Raw genomic sequence first — 25,440 nt, forward strand, 5'->3', positions numbered from 1 at the left:
CTTGATTTCTTTTGAATTACCCTGAACACTATTGAGGCTGAGCATGTTTAATGGCTATTTTGATTTCCTCTTTGTTGAATTGCCTATTCATATCCTTTACCTAGTTTTCTTTCAGGTTGTTCAATGATATCTTTCTGAATTGTTGGAGTTTAAATAATATTTTCTGAAAGTTAATCTTTTGTTAGTCCCCATTGTGTCCTGAATTTTCATTTGGTATGATATATTTAGTCATGTGGAAATTTTACATTTTAATGTAAATATATTAGTTACAAATGGTAATCCAGCCTCAATTTAGCTATCTCCAGTGACTAGAAACTTTGTGCTTTTTTGTATTTTACTCAGGAAACACTTTCTTACTCTAGTGTTATGAACATATTCTCCTAAATAATTTATTTTAGATATTGAAACATACAAAAATGAATAATAAATGAGTAATAAAATTAATAATAAAATGAGCACATTACTATAAAATGAACACCTGTGTAACCTTTGCACAAATTAAGAAATAGAACATAACCAGCACCGTGCAATCTCCATGCATTTCTCTTACCAGTTTTAACTCCCTTTTGTTCTCTCTACTGGTAAGCATTTTCTTGACTTTTATGATGTTCAGTTCCATGCTTTTCTTTATAGTTTTACCCCCACCTCTTACATTTTCATTAAAAGCTTCATCATTTTGTTTTTAACATTTAGCTTTTTAATCTGTCCAGAATTATTTTTATATGTATGTATAAGGTGAGGTAGGAATCTAATTGTGCTTTTTTCCCCATATGGTTAGCCAGTTGTCCCAGAACTGTTTAATATGTTAATCACCCATTGTGGGTCGGGTGCCTCTGAGGAAACACAACTGTCACCCAGATTTAGGTGACATGGTGATCAACGTGTTAATAGTCCATTCTTCCCAAACAAGCGTGTAATATCTATTGAGTTTCTAGATCCCTTTGTCTAGCCTGTTGGTCTAATTATTTTGTGCACTCGTACCATGCTGCTTTAATTTCTGTAGCTTTTTGCTGAATCAGCATTTGGTATGGCAGCTCTTTCAGTATTTTTCCTTAAAATTGCATTGATTATTTCTGGTTAATTGTTTTTCCACATAAATTTTAAGACTGGTTTGTTAAGTATCATGAGAAAAAAAATCTTGTTGAGATTTTGATTGGAAATTCATTGAATGTATGCACTAATCTAGAGAAAATCACCATCTTTATATTATTGAGCTTTTCCATCCACAAGCATGGAGTGTCTTTCCATTTAGTTAGGTTTCCTTTCGTGTGCTGAAAGTAAGTTTTCTGATTTTCTCCAAAATGATCTTGCACTTCTTTTGTTTATCTCTAGATATCTTATCATTGTTATTACTTGTTGTAGCAAATGCTGTCCTTCTGGAAATTTCATTTTTAGATTGCTAGATGACTTGTAAAGAAATGCTACTGATATTTATACACAAAACCTTACTGGATTGTTCACTTTTATTAATTCTAAAAGTTTGTCTTTAGATAGTCTCATATTTTTGAACTGTGGCCAACCACTCCATCTGTGATTATGGCATGTTTGTTTTTTCATTTCCAATTCTTATATATTTTATTTTACTTGTCTTCTTGTATGATCTCTATGACCACGCTGAATAGAAGTGGGTGATGATAGTGGCAGAATTGTCTTGTCCTTGGTTTTAAAGTGATATTTTCTAAAATTTCATCCTTAAGTATGATGTTTGCTATAGATTTTTGGTTGACACTAATTATTATGGTAAAGAAATTCCCTTCTAGTCTTAGTTTTCTAAGATTTTTAAAAATACTGTTCAGTGTTGGATGTCATTTATACTTTTAAGTTTCTTTGAAAAGGTGCAAATAATGAGGTTTTAACAGAAGAAACATTTCTGTAATCTGAACGTTTTTGGTTGCAGATACTCATTGAGAGCGAGCAGATGAGAAAAGAAGCTGATGACTCAGGTCCACTCACCGAATTAGAGCACTGGAAACGCATGTCAGCCAAATTCAATTACATCATTGAACAGATTAAAGGGCCAAGTTGTAAGGCTGTCATAAATGTGCTTAATATTGCACACTCCAAACTCTTAAAGGTACAAGGCCTTGTATTTTAAAGTTTGGTATACTTCAGAACAACCAACTGGAAAATTATCCTTGAACTGCTTCGTCACGTCACATGCTTCAAATCACATATTTAGAAGTGTTGAACTTTGAGTAAGGCCATCTCATATACCTTAATTACTTCCAGGAGAGGAAAAGGAAGCATAGAAATGAAGATTTATTTCTCAATATTTTGCACACCAATTTTGACAATACTACCGTGGGGTGATTGCCATTTATTTTTAAATTGTGTTTGAAATTGTAGTCAATAGAGGTTCATTGCAATAAAGAACTACATGGAAAGTCAAAAGCAAAAATGACCTCTGAGAATGTACATCTCATCCCCACTAGTCCACGTCCTTTCCTAGAGGTCATATTTATTAACAGTTTGGCTTGATTCTTTCCAGGTCCTTTTCTGTTTCTTCATTCTTCCTTTAAAAATATATGTCTGTTTTGTGTTTCTAATTTTTAAAAATTACTTAGTGTCATACTCTGTTTCTCTTCAGCTTCTCTCCCCCGAAAAGCATACATTGGAGAGTTATGCCTGTCAGATCAAGCTGTGTAGTTTTCCAGAATGTTAATGCACCAGGTTTTATCTAGTCATTTTCCTGCTTTTAGAAAAATTGTCTCCTTTCTTCTTTTCAACAGGCTTGAGATAAAATTCACATACTATTCATTTCTCCCATTTAAAGAGTAAAATCCAATGGTTTTTAGTATATTCACAGAGTTGTACAACCATCATCACAATCAATTTTAGAACATTTCCTTCACCTCAGGTAGATACCCTGCCACCGTTTAGCTATCATCTCCTGTCTCTACCTGTATCCCTTCTCATACGTTAGCCCTAAGTAACCACCAATCTACTTTTTATCTCTGTAAATTTGCCTATTTTGGACATTTCATATACTATGTGGTCTTTTCCTATTGGCTTCTTTCACTTAGCATAGTGTTTTCAAGGTTTATCTGTGTTGTAACATGGATCAGTATTTATTCCTTTTCATAGCTGGATAATATTCCATTGTATAGATAATACCACATTTTATCCATTTATGGATATTTGTGTTGTCTCTACTTTTTGGCCGTTATGAGTAATGCTGCTGTGAACATTGCTGCACACATTCTTGCATGGACATATGTTGTTATTTTTCTTAGGTATATACCTAACAATGGAATTTCTGGGTCAAATGGTAACTCCATGTTTAACTTTTTGAGGGAAATATTTCCTTCTCTATGTGTTCACAAACATTACTACAGTTAAAGCTTCTATATGCATACAAGCAAGTATTTTCCCAGGGTATATACGCCACAACTTTGTTAGTACTTACTATCAGTTTAAAAAAATTTTTTTTTGGCCAGTCTGACATGTGGAAAATGGCTTGTTGTGTTTTGCCTTTCCTTATTAATAGTGAAATTGTACATCTTTTAAAGTTTATTGGCTATTTGCATTTACTCTCCTATGAATTGTCTGTTGATATCTTTCCCCCATTTAAAAAATTCCAGATATTATTTTGTACTGACTTTAGTAGTCCTTTATTACTATGGCTATTAATCATCTGTTATATACATTGTATGAGGCAACCCACTGTGGTCCCTGAGCATCTCTGCACATTCTTGCTGAATATGGAAAGTTCACTTTGCTGAAGGGAATATTTTCTTGGAATAATGCTCTGTTTTAATAACTTAGCCCATTCTTGAAGACCCGGAATAATGTAATGTCACAAACAACTAACCTAGAAAAGCCACTCCAGGCAGAAGCAGGTCCAATTTAAGCCTACAAACAGGGTGTTAATTATAAACAGAGTCTTCAGTGTTAGTAAATCACTTAAGGTGTTTATAATAACTTTAAGTCTTAAATATATGTAAGAAAAAGATATATCATTCACATTTAAGTGTATACTATTTTAGTACATGTATGATTAGGGAAGATAGCTTGAATTTCTTTATTAAGCCTTAGCACACTGGTATATTTGGCTGTTTCATAGGATTCTTATACTTTTTTTTCCTTAGAATTGGCGTGATTTGGACGCAAGAATCACAGATACAGCAAATGAATCAAAAGATAATGTCAAATATTTATACACTCTAGAAAAAGTATGTCAACCTCTCTATAACTATGATCTAGTAAGTATGCTTTTTAAAGTGTAGTTTCTAAAATTAATGCATTTTGATATGTGTGTATTGGGAAAAACATGTACTGCAGAAAGTTATTTAAAAGATGTCTTTTCCTATTATGTATCTATAATGAACTATATTTTAACCCACATTTAAATATATAGTATTATCATAAGTATGACGTCATTTGTGAATTGAGCAAGACAAATATATTGGTTATTCATTGCTTCATAACAAATTACTCCAGAATTGAGTGGCTTAAAACAAATAAGCATTTATTATACCACAGGTTTTGTAGATCAGGAATCCAGGCACAGCATAGCTGAGTGCCTCTGCTTCTTATGAGGTTTCTTATAAGGCTGCAGACAAGCTGCTGGCTGGAAATACGGTATCTTCTGAAGGGAAGGTTGACTGGTGGAGGGTTGATTTCTAAGCTCACTCGCGTGGTTGTTGGCAGGCCTCAGTTGCACACCACATGGGTCTTTGCACATGACAACTCACTTCCCCTAGAGTGAATGATCCAAGAGTGAGCAAGAGAGTGTGCCCAACCAGCATTAACCTGATACCAAAGCCAGAGAAGGACACTACAAGAAAATAAAATTATAGGTCAATATCCCTGATGAATATAGATGCAGAAGTTCTCAACAAAATACTAGCAAACCAATTTCCACAGCACATTAAAAAAGATCACACACCATGACCAAGTGGGGTTTATTCCTGGGAAGCAAAGATGGTTCAACATATGCAAATCAATAAATGTGATACACCACAGTAATAAAATTAAAGATAAAAATCATATGATTATTTCAATAGATGCAGGGAAAGGATTTGGCAAAATATAACATCCTTTCACTATAAAAACTCTCAACAGTTTGGGTATAAAGGGAATATACCTCAACATAATAAAATACTATATATGACAAGCCCACAGCTAACATCATAGTCAATGGTGAAAAACTGAAAGATTTTTCTCTAAGATTAGGAACAATACAAGGATAACCACTCAAAACTTTTATTAAATGAAGTAACTAGAAGTCCTAGCCAGAGCAGTCAAGCAAGAAAAATAAATAAAAAGCATCAAATTGGAAGGGAAGAAGTAAAACTCTCTTTGCTTGCAGGTAAATATGATATTATATGTAGAAAACCCAAAAGACACCACCAAAAAACTGTTAGAACTAATAAATGAATTCAGTAAAGTTGCAGGACATAAAATTAACGTACAGAAATCAGTAGCAGTTCTATACACTGACAACAAAACAGATGAAAAAGAAATTAAGGAGACAATTTCATATACAATAGCATCAACAAAATACTTAGTAATAAATTTAACCAAGTAGGTGAAAGGTTTGTATACTGAAAACAGTAAGACTGATGAAAGAAACTGAAGATGACACAAATATATAGAAAGATATCCCATGTTCATGAATTGAAAGAATGAATATTGTTAAAATTTCCATACTTCCCAAAGCCATCTGTAGATTCAGTGAAATCCCTATCAAAATTCCAATGACATTTTCCCCAGTAATAGAAAAAAAAATTTGTGTAGAACCACAGAAGACCCTGAATAGTCAAAAGCAATCCCAAGAAAGAACAAATCTTTCTGATTTCAAGCTCTACAGCAAAGCTGTAGTAAATAGTATGGAACTGGTGTAAAAACAGACACATAAACCAATGAGGTGGAATTGAGAGATCAGAAATAAATCCTTGAGTATACAGTAAACTAAAATTTGACAAGGGAGCCAAAAATACTCAATGGGAAAAGGATAATCACTTCAATAAATGATGTTGGGAAAACCAGATAATCACATGCAGAAGAATGAAATTGGATCTCTGTCTTATAGCACTCACAAAAATTATCTGGAAATGGACTAAAGACTTAAACGTAAGACCTGAATCCATAAAACTCCTAGAAGAAAACATTGTCATCAGTCTTGGCAATGATCTTTTAAGATACGAGGCAAAACCCACAATCAGTAGAAGCAAAAATAAACAAAAAAAAAATCATCAAACTAAAAAGCTTATGCACAGTGAAAGAAACAATTAAAAAATAAGAAGGCAACTTATGGAATGGGAGAAAATATTTGCAAACTATATATTAGTTAAGGGGCTAATATCCAAAATATATAAAGAACTCATATAACTCAATAACCAAAAAAGAAACAAAGCAATAAAAAACAGAGAAATTGAATAGACATTTTTCCATAGGAGTCATTTGAATGGCTAACAACTACATGAAAAGATGCTTGATATCACTAATCATCAAAGAAATGCAAATAAAAACTACAATTATCTATCACTTCATACCTGTTAGAATGGCTGTCATCAAAAACACAAGAGATAACAAGTGTTAGTAAACTAGGATATGGAGAAAAGGAAATTCTTGTGCAGTGTTTTTGGGAATGTAAATGGGTGCAGCCACTCCGGAAAACAGTATGAAGTTTCCCCAAAAAATTAAAAATAGAACTACCATGTGATCCAGCAGTCCTACCTCTGGGTCTGTATCCAAAGTAAATGAAGTTAGGGTCTTGAAAAGATACCTGCACTACCATGTTCATTATTCACAATAACCAAGGTGGGGCGGCAGGCAGCCAGCTGTCTGGTGTCCATCTCTTTCTCTCTCTCCCTCTCTCTCTCTCTCTATTTTTATGCTTATGTGTATGTGTGTATATGTGCTCATGGAAACAGAGAGTAAAATGTTAGTTGCCAGGGGCTGGGGGAAGGGGAAATTGGGAAATTTTGGTCAACAGGTACAAACTTCCTGTTATAAGTTGAATAAATTCTGAGATCTAATATACAGCATGGTGATTGTAGCTAACAATACCATATTATATACTTGAAAGTTGCTAAGAGTGTCATCTTAAATGTTCCTACTACACACACACACAAAAGTAATTATGTGCAGTCATAAAGGTGTTAACTTTATGTAATTATTTCATAATTTATGTGTGTAATTAGATCATCATGTTGTACACCTTAAATTTATATGTCAACTATATCTCAATAAAACTGGAAAAAAGAGAAGGTAATTGGGAGATTATCTTCTAATATTAGAAAGAATAAATATTAAAAAGGCTACTTTTAACTATTTGTTAGGAACTCTGAGATTTTTTTTAAATGCTAGGAACCAAGGAAATTGATACTAAATAAAATAATATTGACTTTAAAAAAGAGAGAATACTGAAGTTGGAAGCCACTGCCTTTTTATAACCTAATCTCAAAGTGACATCCTTTCGCTTCTGCTGTATTCTGTTAGAAGCAAGTCAGGAAGCCTAGTGTACACCCAGGGGAAGGGGGATTATAGGTGGGTGTGAATACCGTGAGGGTGAACATCGTTGGGGTCATCTTAGAGGCTGCCTACCACGGTGGATAGTTCCCAGTTTACGAATTAGGAAACCAAAACTCATGATGGCATAGTGACTTTGCCATTGTCACTCTGCAAATCAGTAAGGCAGCACAGGACCCATCTTCTAGTTTCTAACCTACTTTTCTCAGAATATTCATATCGATAGAGTTCCTTTAGAGGACATATTAGTACTTTCAATTACTATTTTTTAAAGTTCATATTAGTTTTTGATTTATAACTTACTGATGTTTCATAATGTCTCATATGAAATACAAAAATTAAAGAAAACGCCCTATCCTTTCTTTAGATAGGGGAAATCAAGGAAACTATTTGTTGAGAACTTCGGGGCAGTGTTTCCCAGTTTTGACTGGGTGTTGCCTTTTTTTGTGAATCACTTTTAGGCAAGAGTTGCCCAGACAGTTCTATTTTTAAAGATGTCTGCGTCTTGAGAACCTCTGGCCTTTTTTTGGTAGGCATTCTACTACATACTTTTCATACATTTTCACTCTGTATGCACAACGATGCTCATTTTAAAGATTAGAAATCCAAGTTTGAGCATTTCTACAGCCATAAGTGATGGGACTGAGTTTGAATCCAGTACTCTTTGGCATTATGGATTGTTTTTTTCCCACTTTACTATGCTGCTTTTTCAAGGTATTCTCTAAGCTATAAAGCTCTCAAAATAATTTATATTAGTGTCTGTTACACATGTTCAGCATACTGCATTCTCGTTTTTGTAGAGACAGTTACATCCTCCACATAGATGGCACCATTGGCCAAACAGCTTGATTGGCCAATCTTTTGGGGGCAGAATAAATGCTGCTTTCATCCTAGAGGCAGTGAAAGGGGCAGAGTTTATGTCCCGTATCACTTAGATTTGCAGAAGAGTGATGTGTAGGAGCAGTTCATACCCATCCCAGGAGGGCATTGGGAGCCAAAGAGTTCAATACAGGTGCGGAGGGAAAGATGTAGGATTGAGAGTCCAGGGCAGGTGAAATTCTTACTGCCATGTGGGAATCCATCATCCATCAGGAAGCACCATGAGAAAGAATAAGACGACTTCTCAGAAGCAGTCTTTTAATTGATTCCATAAAGAGATGGTGGACTTTAACTTACAACATATTTGTATTGTTCTTGTTTGCAGAGAATTCTGACTTTTCTTAAACCTCATTCGATATTGACTTCTACCCCTACTATCAGCAACTGGACTTCTGTTGGGAACCTTAAAATCTGTCTTTCATAAGAACATTTTATATTATTTCTTAGGTGTTTCTGTGTATATGACCATGAGTAAAGAAAACCAAATAATACCATGATAGAGAAATACTGTCATTGCTTGTTTCACTTAGGAGCTCAGTGATTTGATTTCCTAGCTTTACAACATGTGCAATTAAAATTTGTGTCTTAAGAAAAAGTAGAATTATCATATACCATGGGCATCTGGGGTTACTCACAAGAGTTGAAGATGCACATATTAAATACACATATACCTAAAGCCTACTCTAGAATGCCTGCCAACAAGTACCTCGTAGTGTAAAAAAATAATAGATGGAGTGAATATAGCAAAATGTTAACATTTGTCAAATCTGGGAATGGATGTAGGTGGTCATTATAATATTTTCTGTACATTGTACTTTATATATTTAAAGCTTTTCACTATAAAAAGTAAACTTGGAAGAAAGATACAGTGCTTTTTATTGTTATCAAGACCTTTAAATTTTAAGGTGTACTAACTTCAGCTTCTTGTTTTAAAGGACTTGTTTAAATTCATATAATTTTCAGATCTTTTAGTTTTGGTATTCTTTTCATCTAAGTAATTTAAAAAACTTTGTTCAATTATGCTAGCCACAGATTACCTTATTATTATCATTTTATTATTATTGAGCTTTTAACATTCTCTGATGTAGGAATGTTTTGAACATTATCTTTTGAAGTTAGGTAAGTACTAACAGTATTGAGTCAAATAATTTCTTCCCCCTCCTATACCCACTATTTCTGTAGTTTAAAAAATTCTTTTTTTCTCATTTTCTTTATTTTCATTGAAAGCAACCAACAATTGCTGTTTAGTTTGTAACTGTCATTTCAGCAGAAGTGTAGAGGACTCATGCTTCCATTTCTTACTGATAAAATTTTATGAATTTTCTGTTTAGTGTTTCATTTTATCATCCTGGAATTGTGTTGTAGGCATTATCTTCTATTATGTATTCTATATATAAAATGTCTGAACACTATGTGTAGATAGTTAAGCTGAGGATATGTCTAGTAAAATTTGACTTTAAGATTAAAATGTTACATTATCCTATGTATGTTTAAAGTTCTGAATATTATAGGATACTGGTTATTAAAAGTATAAACATACGATGGAATTCACTTAATATATTTCAATTTTAGGTTTCCATGGCACATGGAATACAAAACTTGATTAATGCCATCAGAATGATTCACAGTGTGTCAAGGTATTATAATACTTCAAAGAGAATGACCTCATTGTTTATCAAGGTAAGTTTCTAAGGGAAGAAATCACTCACATGACCCTGTGAGAAAGTTAACAGTCCTTTCCCTCTGAGCCAGGGAGGGGAAATGGGAAGTTTGGGTGCCCCTCAGAGTTCTGGATTTTCATCCCATGTGGACAAGAAAAGAAAGGTGTTGACTGGAGTCAGCTGTACTTAGTTGAAGGGGAGGACCTTTCTCCCTGTCAGATGTAAGCCCCCAGTTTTTTGTTTAAATGTAGCTGGTGATTTTCTAATTTATTCATTCCAAATAGTTTTGTTCAAGAGCTGAGAATTGTGTCCACTAGTAATAGTGCTTCTTTAACCACTCTATTTGTGCTATGGTTTATGTAAAATCTTCCCATGTAGTGCCATCCGATTAATGATTTTAAATAATTGGAAAAATCATCCAAGAAACACATGAATAGAGTTTCTTGGTAAATGATTCAAGCAGAACATAAGTCACATTTAAACCTTTTTTTTTTAATCAAAGGATAGATTTAATAATTATCTATGTCCTAAACAAGGCAAAAACCTTAGGAGTCTTCCCTGTCACTCGTTTCCCTTCTTCTTGCTATGTGTCCCGCGTTGAGTTTTCTAGTACCGTGTTATTGTTACTATTTTTTTCAACATTATGAATCAACAAATATTCAGATGAAAATCTAAGTATTGCTAGTTTCTTTGATCACCTCTGTTTTGTGACTGCCACATCTTCCTCTGTCTTGGATTTATTATTTCTTCTGCTGAAAAAATTCTCAAGTAGTTCTTTTAGAGAGAGTCTCTATAGTGAACTCCCAGAATTCCTGCATGTCTGAAAATAGTTTCATTTTGTCCTACTACTCAAATAATAGTTCGGAGGGAGGGTATAGCTCAAGTGGTAGAGCACATGCTTAGCATGCATGAGGTCCTAGGTTCAATCCCCAGTACCTCCTCTAAAAATAAGTACCTAATTACCTCCCCCAACCGCGCCAAAATAAAACAATTAAATAAAAAATGACATTCAAATAGTTTGACTGAGATTCTTAAGTTCAATATAATTTTTTCCTGGAACTTTGAAGATACAGTTGTCTACCATTCACTATTGTTGATAAGAAAGTTGATGCTAATCTGATTGATCTCCTTTGTAGGAAACCTATTTTATTCTCCCAGGAAGCTTTTAGGATTTTTTTTTTCATTATTCTTAAACTTCTAAAATTTCAAAGTGATGTGGTGGTTTTTTTTTTTTTTTTTTTTTTTTTTTGGTTTTCTTTTTGGTTGTTTTACATTTGTCTTATTCTATACTTTCTTGGTTATTTCATTCTAAAGACTTTCATCTCGCTTCATTCCTGGGAAATTTTCTTTACCTCTGATTATTTCTTATCCACCTATTCAATTTATTCTCTCTCTTTGAATCTAATTTCCATTTTCCTTAACTATTTTTTTTTCAGTTCATCTTTGTCCTTTGACCTTTCAGCTCACTCTTTGGCTCTTCATTTATGTCGCAATTTCTGGTCAGTTCATCAATAAAAATTTCAATTTCCAAATTCTCTAGTTGTTTTCTTTTTGTCATATAAAATCCTCTCCTATCTTTCTCTTGAATAATTTAGTTAATAAAAGATATTTTAAAAGATTTTACATATATCTTTTCTGTATTTCCTCTCTCTGTTGAATGTGATGCTTCTGTTACCATGTTTGTTTTCTTCAGTTGCTTGTTGGCTCTTGGTTATCTGTCCATCTTTGTATTTGCAACTGCCAGTTTGCCTCCCTGTTGTTTATTGTAGTCTGTCCCTTGTGAGTAAGTGGCATGACTTACCGTTGGGAGAGGAGTGTGAATAGCTTCCTCTCTGAGATGTCCTATTGGGTGTGCAGTATCTGCCTGGGCCACACCTCTCCAAGACTGTGGTTCACACTCATAGCTTTGGCCTTTCAGCACAGGTCACTGTTGCCTGCTGTACAATTGTGCTGGATTACAACTAAGGGTCACCTCACTTGTCTCCCATCTTGAAAAATTTCCCACAACTCTTCCACCTTCATAGTAACCTTCTCCAGAATTGGGTTCTAGCTTTCTCTAGTCTTTTTTCTTTTTTCCCCTGTAGGTTTGATCCCATGTACTTTCCATATTTTAGGAATCCTCTAAAATTTCTGTGTGTCAGCCTGTCATCTTGATCTAACCTCCTGACCATTTAAATGGCAATCTTGCTTTTTTTTCCCTTCACTATTTTAGAGTATGTGAGAGATGGTTAACTTAGTATTTAGTTTGCATGTTGAAGGATGGTGAAGAAGCACACTTGGATTGGATCAAGACCTAATTACAGGAGAAACAGACAAGGGGAAAATATAGTTGTTTTTGAAATTTATGGCCCCAGTGACATTGACTTAAATACAATTGGTAAATGTGATTTTGGGTTTTCTTTGTTTTGGCTGAATGTATATTTCTTTGTTTTTTTTATTCTGTGATTAATTCATTCTATAAGTTTGCTATTTATCTTATTTTTATGCTTGTTTTAAAAAACTTAAATTTTATTTCTTTCTTTACCTATAGTTATTTTGGACTTATATTTATTTTAGGTAACAAATCAAATGGTGACAGCGTGTAAAGCATATATTACTGATGGAGGAACTAACCATGTATGGGATCAGGAAACACCAGTTGTACTAAAGAAAATTCAGGTTTGTATAAGTATTTTTATTTTTCTAAAGTAAAGCTTTTATCATCTGACCCATTTTTGTTTACTTTCTTCACTGGAAAAGCATATTAACTCTGAAAAAAAACATTGTACATAGTAGTATGAGACTGTTAAAAAAGAACTTCACTAAAATTATCTACTTCCTTTTGTATTTAGTGCTCCTTTTAGGGCACAATTTAATCCTCATCTTCCCCACGGCTGTGTATACCAGACACCTCTTATGTGCTATTGCATAGACTCTGGCCCCCACCTCTTACTCCAGCCCCTGTTAATTTCATTTCCTTGCCTTTCTGCATTGACTAGGACTGCTATACATCCTTAAATAGACTTGGTGATAGTTGGCATCAGATTCTGATCTTCTTTGGGAAGAAAATGCTTCTAACATTTCCCCATTTAGTTTGATACTTTAATACATCATTGATTAGATTTAAGGAAGTTTTATTCCTAGTTTTAGTACTAGAAGATACTATTAAAAGTTATGAACGGGTTTTGAAAAAATTTTTTTCTGCACGTATTTATTGAAGAGCTTATAAGATTTTCCTCCTCAATCTGCTACTGTAATAGATGACATTTTTAGGTTTTCTAAAATGAAACTATTCTGATATCCCTAGGATAAACTCAACTTAGTCATAGTGTAATTAGCTTTTTTAAAAAATTCATAAATTCACTTTGCTACAATTTCCTTTAGGAGTTTTTGAAGGGGGACCTTTCTCCTTGTGACCACCTTTTGACTATCGTGAATAATGCTGCCATGAACATAGCTGTGCAATGATCTCTTTGAGTCTATGCTTTCAATTAGTTTGGGTGTATATGTAGAAGTGGAATCATATGTTAATTCTGCGCTTAACTTTTTGAGGAACTGCCAAGCTCTTCCATAGCGGCTGTTCTATTCCACATTTTTACCAGCAATGCCCGAGAAATCCAGTTTCTCTACATCCGCACTAATGCTTTTTATTTTCTCTCTCTCTCCCTCTCTTTTTTTAGATAATAGCTATCCTAGTGCATGTGATGTGATATCTCATTGTGTTTTGATTTGCATTTCCCTGATGGCTATTGATGGTTGAGCATCTTTTTCATGTGCTTATTGGCTATTTATATATCTTCTCCGGAGAAATGTCTATTCAAATCCTGCACTCATTTTTGAGCTGGGTTGTTTGTTTTACTTTTGTTGAGTTGTTGGAGTTCTTCATATATTCTAGATATTAATCCCTTATACATATGTTTCAGAAATATGTATTATTGCTTCATTAAAAAAAAACTAGTTATTTGTCTATTCTTTCTATTTCATCTTGAGTCAGTTTTGATAAATTTTTATTTTTGAGGGGTTTCTTCAATTTGTCTAAAATTTGTAATTTATTGGCATAATGTTGATAATATTCTCTTACTAATCTTTGCCTTATTATGTAATATATCCCCTTATTTGTTACTAATACTTATCTTTTCTCTCTGTTTCCTTAATAATTCTTGCTCACTTCATCCTCAGATTCAAAACAACCCACCATCCTCCCAGGAGTTTATCACTTCTGTTGTTGTTGTTATTGTTATTTGCTGGATTCCATTTTTCCCTCTCTTGTTTCTCCCGGGTTAATTTTGGGAGTGGGAGTCAGAAATCATTCCCCCAAAATTCACTAGTTGGCAAGAACCAGAACTCTTTATATAGAACTGAACAATTTATTCTCATGGTTCTTTTAATATCCTTCAAGTCACTAGCCATTTACTTACTGAGTTAGAAGTGGAAGCTTGGTTTTCTGTGTTCTAGTTTAACCCAATTTCTATTACATCTGAATATTTTTAAGGAAACTTTTGTTGTATAATTTTTAGGAGTAATTTTCAGATGAGCTGGAGAAAGCAATGAGAAGAATTGTTATTCAGGGCCTTATCTGTCTAATATGAAGAATTGGTTGGCAAAGAGGAAGTAATATGAATTCCTATTAGATGGCACATTCCATGAGGGCAGGGATCTTATTTGTATTCCTAGCATCTCAACGAGTTCCTAACACATTCTAGGCACTGATAAACTTTTGTTGAATAAGTGAAAAACGATCAGCTGACCTCAAAGAGAGTGATGATGTTGTTTTGGAGACTGAGATAGAGAAGGGAAGATGGGTCATAGTTAGAAGTAGGAATAAGACTAGTTATATAAACTTGAATGTTTATAGGAATCATCTGGGGAACATGTTAAAAACATGGATTCCTGAAACTCACCCATAGAAATTCTGATTTAGTGGCTGAGGTAGGAAGAGTAAAAATATCCACATCCCAATCCTGCAACTTATGAATATGTTCTATTAAATGTCAGGGGGAATGAAGGTTGCTAATTAACTGACCTTGGGTTGGAGAGATTATCCTGAATTATCCAACTGGGCCCATTGTAATCACAAAGATCCTTACATAGTGAAAAGGGAGATAAAGAATCAGAAACAGGGAGCTGGCATTATGTTAAAATTTGACTGACCATTGGTGGCTTTGAAAAAGTTTAACATTTTTTTTTGATGGTTTGGTTAGCCTGACATGACAGTGAATTCCTACTGGGGCCTAGTGACAATGTCCTTTTTTTTTTTTTAAACTCTTATAGGTTCACTAGCCAATGGTATAGCTGTAGTCAAATATGAGAATTTCATCAATGTGCTCATCAAAGACTTTATGATTTCCTTGTAGAAAAATGACAGTTGGATGATAAATTAGTATTATGGAGACTTAATGCTTTTTATACCTGTATGTAAATAATGATGATTAAAAGATGCCAACCGAGTAGATAGATAATTGATAATAGAGGACAGAATCGGTAGATAATGTTTGGTCTCTTGGGAGCTCTAATTAGCCATGAAAATGTGACAACAAATAGTGTATGTCATACTTTGATAAGGATAAGAGTTAAGAGGAAATAATGGGAAAGAAGAAGATGAAAGCACGTTGTAAAAATTTTAAAAACTCTATCGATTTTCACAGGCCTTTATGTAGGCAGAGACCTTGCATTTTTAATGTTAATAGCAGCAGCCCCTGTTGAGGGGCTGATGTGATCAGTTCTGCGTGAGAATAGAATCTTTGAATTTTTCACTTCTGAACAAATGTCTCACTACATATTATCCCCCTTTTAATTCTCTCATAGGACTGCATTTTTCTATTCAAGGAATACCAGACATCTTTTCACAAAACAAGGAAACAGATTTTAGAATCCTCGGGGGAGAAATCCTTTGAGGTTTCAGAAATGTATATATTTGGAAAATTTGAGGCTTTCTGCAAAAGACTGGAGAAGGTAGGCATTGTGCAGCCACAGTTCCTGCCACCAACCACACCTTTCCAGTTATTTCATGCTTTATGTAGTGCCATTGAGAATTACTATGTCAAATCTCTTGTGTCACCATTTATTCATCTCATCCAATATTGCTCACAGATCACTGCATTTTATTGTAACTTTTTTCATTTCTGATTACTGTCTTCTGCCAGTCTCACAAAAGCTCTTGCACACTTTCACTTCTCCTGAGACCTCAATTCTACTTCCACCTTGGAGCTTGAACTTAAAGACTCTGCTCTTAACCATTGTATCAGGCTGAGAAAAGGTGTGTGCTGACGTATCTGTGATTCCTGGCAGAACCTGGTAGTTGTGTCCTATCTGGACATGTGGGCACCTTGTCTTTCCTGGCTAGCTGATGTGGTCTATACATAGACATTGTAAAGGTGATGTTTCTGTTGGGTGGACGTAGGTTAGAAACTTCTGCACCTTTGATTCATTCATCAATTAGGAGTGACTGGAGAGGAGTGATGCTTTTTCAGGAGGAATAGGGCACTTATACCAGAGGCTTCTTGGAGCCAACCTTTGGAAAGCCTGTAAAGATATCATCTAGGTGCGACAGTTCCCATAGCCCCACCGTTCTGTTAACTCCCTAGGTCCTGGTAGTAGTTAGGAGCCTGCTCATTATTTGTTGGAAATTGGTGGGGGGATTACACAAGTTGAAGGGCATTTCCTAGACATGTCAGGGTAGGAAAGTATGAGTGATGAAGAGACCAAATCCCTGAGTGTGTGTGTATGGGGTGGTCCTTCATACTTACTTCTTTGGGGCTGTTTTTCTGTTTATTTCTTTAGCAGCTTTACTGAGCTATAATTCACATACCATATAATTTATTCACTTACAGTGTACAAGTCAGTATTTTCTAATATATTCAAAGGGTTGTGCAACCATTACTACTATCTAATTTTAGAACATTTTCATTCCCACTAAAAGAAACCCTGTGTCCATTAGCAGTGATACTGCATTCTCCCCTCTACCCAGCCCTAAGCAACTGTTAATCTATGTTCTGTTTCTATAAACTTGCCTATTCTGGACATTTCACATAAGCAGATTCATATAATATATGGTCTTTCGTGACTGGCTTCTTTCACTTAGCATAATGTTTTCAAGGTTCATCTGTCAGGTAGCATTCCTTTGTATTGCTGAAAAATATGCCATTGTGTGGATGTACCATATTTATTATGCATTGATTAGTTGATAGACGTTTGAGTTTTTCTACTTTTTGGCTATTATGAATAATGCTGCTATGAACACTTGTGTATGTGTTTTTGTATGGACATATGTTGTCATTTCTCTTGAATATATGCATAGGAGTAGAATTGCTGGGTCTTGTAATAACTCCTTGTTTACCTTTTTTGAGAAAGTGCTAAACTACTTTTCAAAGTAGTTGCATCATTTTACATTCTCATAAGCTCTGTATGAGGGTTCCAATGTCTCTACATCCTTATCAACACTTGTTATTATCTGTCTTTTTGAATTCAGCCAGCCTAGTGGGTGTGAAATGGTATCTCATTGTGGTTTTGATTTGCGCTTCCCTGATGACTGATGGTACTGAGCATCTTTTCAAGTACTTATTGTCCATTTGTATTTCTTCTTTGGAGAAATCAAATTCTTTTCACATTTTAAATTTAATTACTTGTACTTTTTGTTGAGTTATAAGAGTTCTTTATATATTCTGGGTATAAGTTTCTTATCAGATGTGATTTGCAAATATTTTCTCTCTTTCTGTGGGTTTTCTTTTCACTTTCTTGATTGTGTTCTTTGAAGCACGATAGTTTTTTAATTTTGGTAAAGTCCAGTTTATCAAGTTTTTCCTTTGTTGCTTGTGCTTTTGGTGCTGCATGTAGGAAGATGTTGTATGAGGCTGCTTTGTGAACAGTAGGGATTTCTTGGGGGAAATGTCCAATTAGAATGATACTGGCATGGGTTAAAATAATAAGTAAGCCCCATTGGTCAAGGCCTGTTCCACAGAGATGTTTAACAGTTCTCAAACCACTAGGATGTAAACCTGGAGGTGAGTCCTGGTTACCTTTAATTTTTCCAGGAACCAGGACCCTCGCCATCTTGGGTGCAATTTTACGCTTGGTAGAGTTTCAAGTCTGGACCTTCATGGTTAGCCCATTTGCTGTAAAGATCTTTGGTGGCAAGTCTAATGCTGGACATAATGAGCAGCCCAGGCATTCCTGATGCTAGATGAAGTGAGTGGTAATGGCCAGCTGCATTAGCTACTCCCCCTGCCCTACCACTGAAGAAGTGCTGCCTGTCATCTTAAGGGTACAACTTCATGCTACCAAAGCTCAGCAAGCAGAGCTAATGCAGTGCCCCCTAGAGGCGTTACTTGAAGTGCATTCTGGTTACCAAGTTATCCCAACTCCTCTGTGCTAAGAATCTTTTGACTGACTGGCATCTCTCCCAGGTGTAATTAGTGGATATCCAGATTCTCAAAGATGGGGCATGAAAGTTACCCTGAAAGGGGGCCTGAATTTCTTTATAATCCTCTAGAGGTGGTTACTGAGCTGCCTTGGTGGGCTTCCCCTGATGAGTGGGGCACAGCAGGGACCGCTGTTGGACCACCCCTCTTCAACAGAGCTTGTGGTTGGAGAGCCAAGACCTCAGAATTAGACAGAGATGTTGAGGATCTTTAAGGAACAAGAGACAAAGATTCCAGTGTGCCGGTTAGGGTGCCTGAAATGCACCTTTCTTTGGTAGGTGGAGACTTGATGGTGCCTTGAGTGTTACTCTGTCCTAAAGACCTAGAATTTTGTGTACAGTATACTTTGTTTCTTCTTTTCCCGCTGTGTAAATTTTGGTGGATATTGGTATTTCCCAGAGCTCTGTCTTTAGTTTTATTTTCTTCTCACTCTGCACATTTGTGGGAGAGAAGAAGTGAGGTGGAAAACTGGTATTTCTGGGAGGAGGTTGAAGGAATTGCATCTGGTGAGTGGTATAGGGTCTTTATTCACAGTAACACGGAGATAGGAAGTTGAAAACTGCAAAGGATGCCATGGTTGGTGCACAAAGAAATGACTGTAACTTGGCTGTCAATACTGAGGGGGTCAAAAGTTGATAAAGAGCTTGTGAAAAAGCCACGGTCAGGACAAACAAGCAAGAAGAGCATGGTCATGATTGATGACCATGACTGGCTTTGATATTACTGCTCTGTGGCGGGTGGTGGAGGATGTTCCGGCTAAGTCTGAAGGGCCAAGCATGGGCTTAACTGGTGTCTCTGCCTCTTGATGTCTCTCTCCTCATTCACCCATGGACAAAATAGAGGGCATGTTAGTGACAGGAATTTCATCCCAAGTTCATCCCTTTGGGAGCCAGGTGTTAATGTAAGGGGTAAAGACAGAGTCTTAGCAGGTTAGAATAATTGTTTTTGTTTTTTAAAGTTTGTTCTTGGTTTTGTTCGTTTGTTTTTGTTTCTAGAGTGAGTGGAGTATTAGGAGACCCAGATATTCTCGTGTTTATATGGAGCATATATAGCTTGCTGTCAATTCCAGGTGTTCTTATTTCCTCCAGGTTTGGGTTGGCTTCTAGGATGACAGTGGTTTGGGGAAGTGTACGGAAATAGAGGAATGAGAGTGACAGTTACTCTGAAAGTAGTCATTCTGGTTGACATGTGTAGGAACTTACGTGGATTCTGCAGGCTGTGTTAGGGGGACCCGTAGTGTTGTTTTCATGGTGTGTGGGATTTGGAGGACTTCCATGAAAACAGGTTTATTCTGTTTGACCATTGGATGAATGTACCAGCCCTGGAGAGCTTTGAGCATTGTTCTCCAGATCAGGGATCAAAATGGGAAGTGGGTGCTGAAGATTAAGGAACTGATTAGCCTGTGGACATGAAAGATTTTTCTGGTGAGGTAAGTGGTTTTGGTACATTGAGCGATGGAGCCAGCCGTTTCTGAAATAAAGTTCCCTATGAGGATTTCCCAGGGTCCTTTAGGGGTTAGAAGTGACTGCAGTCATCCTTCAGGATTGTGGGGCCTTTCCTTTACCTGAATGCGGGTGCAAAGAGAGAACAGATGTGAATTTATGCTAGTGTAACATATCAGAACTACAGCAAGGGCCAAGAAGAATGGTAGGGCTTTGAAACCAGTGATCCAATGAAATGATTTTCAGAAAATTTTCAAGAACAAAAGAGTCAATCTGTTTAGACATCTGCAAGGGCTTTTACTCACCCCCACCTCCTGAAAGACAAAGTGATCAAATTCTGAGAAAGATTGTAAATTCTCTCTGCTTATGACAGAACCTGTCTGTCTTAAATAGTCTTAAGAGTAGTAATAACTGGAACAGAGATTTATCTTCTATTTTATCTCCTCTGGTTGGTTTTAGCTAAATGATTCCAGGGCCTGTTTATTGATTTAAAAAAAAATCAATGATTCATTAAGAGCTTATTCTAGGTAAGGGTGTTAATTTCTAATTTTTAAAGTAAAATAACACTGTTCTTTTTAAGATTACAGAAATGATAACTGTTGTGCAAACATATTCAGCCTTGAGCAATTCTACCGTAGAGGGGATAGACATTATGGCAATAAAATTTAAAAATATATATCAAGGGGTTAAGAAAAAGCAATATGACATTCTGGATCCAAGAAGGACAGAATTTGACACAGATTTCTTAGATTTCGTGGCAAAAATAAATGGTTTAGAGGTATGTAATTATATGTAATTTCACTTTATTAAAGCTAAAATATAATCAATAATACTGAAATTCACATATTTACCATTTATTATACATTACTCTTGCAAATTAATCAGAACTATTTGCCAGTGTGAATAATTTTCTAACTCATCCGCAAAATACTTTCTTTTTTTTAAATGAAAAATGAGCATATTCAATAAAAGATATCAGTGACTAACCAGAAGCTCAAAGGGCTTATTTTTAGAGTTTATTTTTAATTTACATGAAAAATTGTATTCGTTTTTTGTTGTGCCGTGGAGCAGATGTCACTTTTCCAGCTGAAGGGACTCTGGAGGGATGAGACTATGATACATTTCTCTCTCATCTTTTGGGCTTATATGACCTCAGTTACTCTCTTACTGAAAACCACTGTAAACCCAGATTTAGCCCTGGGGAGTGGTCTTCTCTTTGCTGCAAAATGTCCTGGAGACACAGACAGGGGCAGGAATGTACTCTGTCCACTTCCTTAGTCTTAAATTCTTTGCCAAGAAGGTGAGGAAAACCATATATTATTTTCCTTGTTTATTTTTAAAAGACTCTTTAAAAACTACGTTACATGTAATCTGGGCAATAGTAATGAAAAAGATCCTAAAGTTCTAACTGTAACACTTTTTTTTTTTGGTCCAGATTTCCTTTCAGTTTTTCGAAGTTAGGCACTTTGATATTAAGGTATATGTTAGTTATTATTTTTAGTGCTTGGCTTTGTGAGTTGTATCTTTGTCTTTACAGCAATGAGAATTTGTGTTTTTTAAAAAAACTTATTGCTTGAAATATTTTTATGATTTCTTAATGAAGATTACATGTTGTAAAGCCTTTACTGTAGTCTTAAATACAAGTTTAGCTGTCAGTAAATTTAGAGGCCATATTAACTATTTAGTATTTAAAAAGTGGTGTCTGTATTTTCACTTTCCTTCCTTTTCCAATGTTTGATTAGTGGATGTGGTATATATCTGTAGACAGTACCAATATAATCTATAAGTGAAAGTAATTTGCATAGAGCTTCAGTTCTATCAGTTGGGCACCAGGAGTTTGGATGATGGGAGTCTTGGAAGAATATTTCCTCTTCTTACTTCTCCTTAGCATGACAAAGAGATTTCTGAGAGCAGCAGTGATGGAAAATGACACCTGTTGACCCTGAGTGTCTATAGTGTCATTACATTGCTCTACCAACATGCTTTAGAAATTCTAAATCTCCCAAAGAAATATGCTCAGTAAGGGCCATTCACTTCTTTCATAAATTCTCTAGGTCAATATCCAATAAATAATGAATGGCAAATGCAAACCATTTATGTGATTTTAATTTTTTTAATAGTAAATAGAAGCTGGTGAAATTAATTTTAATAAAATACTTTATTCAACCCAACAGTATTCAAAATATTATCATTTTTACATGTCATTCATATAAACATCATGAGATATTTTATATTCTTTTTTTTTTACTAAGTCTTTGAAATCTAGTGTGTGTTTTGTATTTACAGCACATCTCACTTCCAAGTAGTGACATTTCAAGTGCTCAGTAGCAATGTGTGGCCAGTGGCAACTGTACTGGACAGTGCAGTTCTAGATGCTTAAGTGGTAGATGTGTTTAAGGCTATTTTGATTCTGTTTGATTGTAGGAGAATCATTAATTGTTGTTAAGCAAAACTAATCATTCAAAAAATTACTTAAATATTAATATTGTATTTTAGGTACAAATACAGGCATTTATGAACAGTACTTTTGGAAAAATCTTATCTTCTCAGCAGGCTCTTCAGCTGCTTCAAAGGTATTTATAATGCATTAAGTAGTACACGTTCTAGGTGGGATAACTTTATATCTGAAAATAATAATTTCAAAACATTTTGCAGATCTCTCCTATCTAAACATTAAAACTTATAAACATTCATCTTTCAATTACCATTAAATAGACTGGTGAAAGTTTGAAAATGGTATGACATTTTTCATTGCATTTTTTTGTAGTAGAAAGTCAGTAAAAAAATGAAACGATTTCACATTTTCCCCCCAGCAATACCATATGTTAAAGCTAATTTCATAAGTATTATTGGAAAAAGAACAAATAATGTTTAATTCTACATCCTGGAAAAGATTTCAAAAAGTGAAATTATCTAAGAGTTGTAGGTTCCCAGACTTTCTGTTTTCCCTCCTGAGTCCTCCTGCAGCTGCCTTTCCCACCACTCTTGACAGCAGAGCTCCCCTAAAGGACAGGAAAGCCTGGCTCAGAGGGACGGGCTGGACTAGAGGCCTTTTTTTTTCTGGCTCAGGGAGGGCTCACACCCAGTCAGGGACACTTTTGGAACTCTCCCCTGAGAGCCAGGGGATCTGCATTTGGGTCTGACTTTGCCATAGTTCCACATCTCTCTAACGATGGATCATACACTGTGAAACCTCACCTCATGAGACCACCGTAAGAGTCAAAACAGACATAAAATGATTTTGATGAGTGACAGTACTGTACAGACTGAAATGAATATCATATCATTTTCTTGGCAATTTCTCTATCTCTGTCTTGTTTTACCTGTAGGATGCTGGTGTCAACTCATTTTATAATCAGAACCTTAAGGGTTCTAGTACTTCCTGTGTTTCACTTAGTCTCTCAGTGGAAGTGGTATTTGTCTGACAAAATTATTACTATCATTATGGCTATTTGGAGTGATATGAGCATTAATATTGGCAGAGGGGCAGTCAGGGTGCTCCCCTCCATCTTTGCTAAGCCAACTCCCCACTCATCTTTTTAAGCTCAGTTTGGAAATCGCTTTCTCAGGGAATTCTTTCTTGACTCCTCAAACTTGGCTGGGTTCCCCAGTTGCATACATTTCTGACACCTTTTTTTATTTTTTGAGAATAGAGAGTTTATTAAGTTACGCTGCCATAGACAACAGCAGGCCACACAGACGAGAGGTTCCTGTGTGAGCTCTGGCGCCATTTTAATTTAAATAATTATTTATGTCACTCTCCACCCATCTCTCCCTTTTCCATAAGATAATTGTTGGCTCCAAGAGGGCTGGAACCACATCTGTCTTGTTCATCACTGTGTCCTAGCGCAATGCATGAGGCCTGGTGTGAATATTTGTCAAATAAGTGAATGGATTTTTAGGACTGCAGCAATTCTTAAATATGTTTCTCATTTATTTTTTTAATTATTCACCCTCAATTGCTTTTAGATTCCAGAAACTGAACATTCCCTGTCTTCAGTTAGAAATAAACCACACAGTTGAGCGTATTCTTCAGTATTATGTGGCCGAACTTGAAGCTACTAAGAAGGCAGGTATCATGGTTATAACCAGAATGGTACTTCAGTACAAAAAGAAAATATTCTGACAGCATTTGCCATCATTATCTTGGGCCAGGCTTTCCAGACCCATCCTTCCACTGCTAAGTATCTTTGATGCTTCTCTCACTGTTGGGGAAGGTGCTGACAGTCTGTGTCCCTGAACAGCCAGATTTACACCCTTTTGCTCTTAAGAACTGTCTTTTTTTTAAAGACAGCATTCATGTGTTTATGGGAAAGACTGTTTAAGTTCATATTTTTGTGTGTCAAAATATGGGCTCTGGAGAGAATATTATGACAGATAGAATGTAGCTCTGTGCTCCCGCTTTTGAATCGCTTTTGAATAAATGCTTAAAATTGGTGATAAAAGGCAGAAAAAAAATACACGTAATTAGAAGTAAGGGTTAAGAGAGAATTAAGGGTCATACATCATAAACATCACAGTTTTCAGCCTCAGGTTGATATCTCTGGAATGCATTTACATCTTTATTGCTACCTCTTGTGTATAAAACATGTGAATAATGGTAAAACATCAATACAAATATAACTATTTTTTTTGGCTTTTTCCACTGTATTGAATTTCAGACATTAATGCCAGACCTTTAATTACAGCTTTATCATTCTCAGAAAGATGACCCCCCTCTTGCTCGCAACATGCCCCCTGTAGCAGGAAAAATCCTTTGGGTGAGGCAGCTGTATCGCCGGATAAGTGAGCCCATCAACTATTTCTTTGTAAGCCAATGGTTAAATTTACATTATGTGGATTGTGGTGGGTTTTAACACAAGAAATATATTTTATCCTACAACATTTGTGTCCAATAGAGTAGCGAGAGCTAATTCTTTTACTGGGCAAAGAAAATATTGTTTACAAATATGCTTGAGGGAGACTAAACCAATTCTTTCATGTTTGTTAGATAAGCCTGTTTAATTAAAGCTAGTCTCTAAGGGGGTGAATCTTAGGACTTTATGACTTTAAGTAATACAAGACATTTTATAAAGGCTTTTGAAAAATAATTATTTTGGAAACAATAGAGGACAGACCTAGTGCTGAAACTTACTTCCATGTGTGGACAGATAGGTCACTGATATATATTAGTGAGGGTGAAGATGCACTCAGAGTACATTCCTGTGAAGGGCTGGGACCACAAGCACAGTGTAACAGCACATTCATCCTCTGTGTCCTGAGGATTATTAGATTTCTGAAAAACACCAGGATGATAGTCTTAGGCCTTGCTGGCATTCTGAAACTGCCAGTTTGTCTTCTTTTTGTTTTTGTTTTGTTTTGCTTTCTGTGCTTTATGTCTTATAGAGACAGAATAGCAAAGCAGGATTGGTTTGCTTACTGTTGTGTCTTATGTCTAAATATAGAATAAAATAACTACAAAATAATAGTCTTGCAAGTAATTTTATTATTAAAGCATCATTAAATATTAAGTGTTTGTTGTCTCTGTTTCACTGCTATCATTTATTTTACCATTCTCAGTATTAAAAAAAAAATTTAAAACGCTGG

General features: G+C 35.4%; 1 protein-coding gene across 1 annotated transcript in view; it reads left to right on the plus strand.

Moving 5' to 3' along the window:
- The window catches only part of DNAH8 (dynein axonemal heavy chain 8), a 219,412-nt gene that overhangs the window by 19,889 nt on the left and 174,083 nt on the right, over positions 1–25,440 (plus strand). The window contains 9 exon segments of the mRNA XM_032462995.1: positions 1,898–2,074; positions 4,089–4,202; positions 9,928–10,035; positions 12,573–12,674; positions 15,801–15,947; positions 20,435–20,632; positions 22,351–22,427; positions 23,824–23,923; positions 24,543–24,662. Of these exon segments, the coding sequence (XP_032318886.1) occupies positions 1,898–2,074; positions 4,089–4,202; positions 9,928–10,035; positions 12,573–12,674; positions 15,801–15,947; positions 20,435–20,632; positions 22,351–22,427; positions 23,824–23,923; positions 24,543–24,662 (1,143 nt within the window).

The sequence above is a fragment of the Camelus ferus genome, chromosome 20, assembly GCF_009834535.1.
Source record: "Camelus ferus isolate YT-003-E chromosome 20, BCGSAC_Cfer_1.0, whole genome shotgun sequence".
NCBI classification, from domain to species: Eukaryota; Metazoa; Chordata; class Mammalia; order Artiodactyla; family Camelidae; genus Camelus; species Camelus ferus.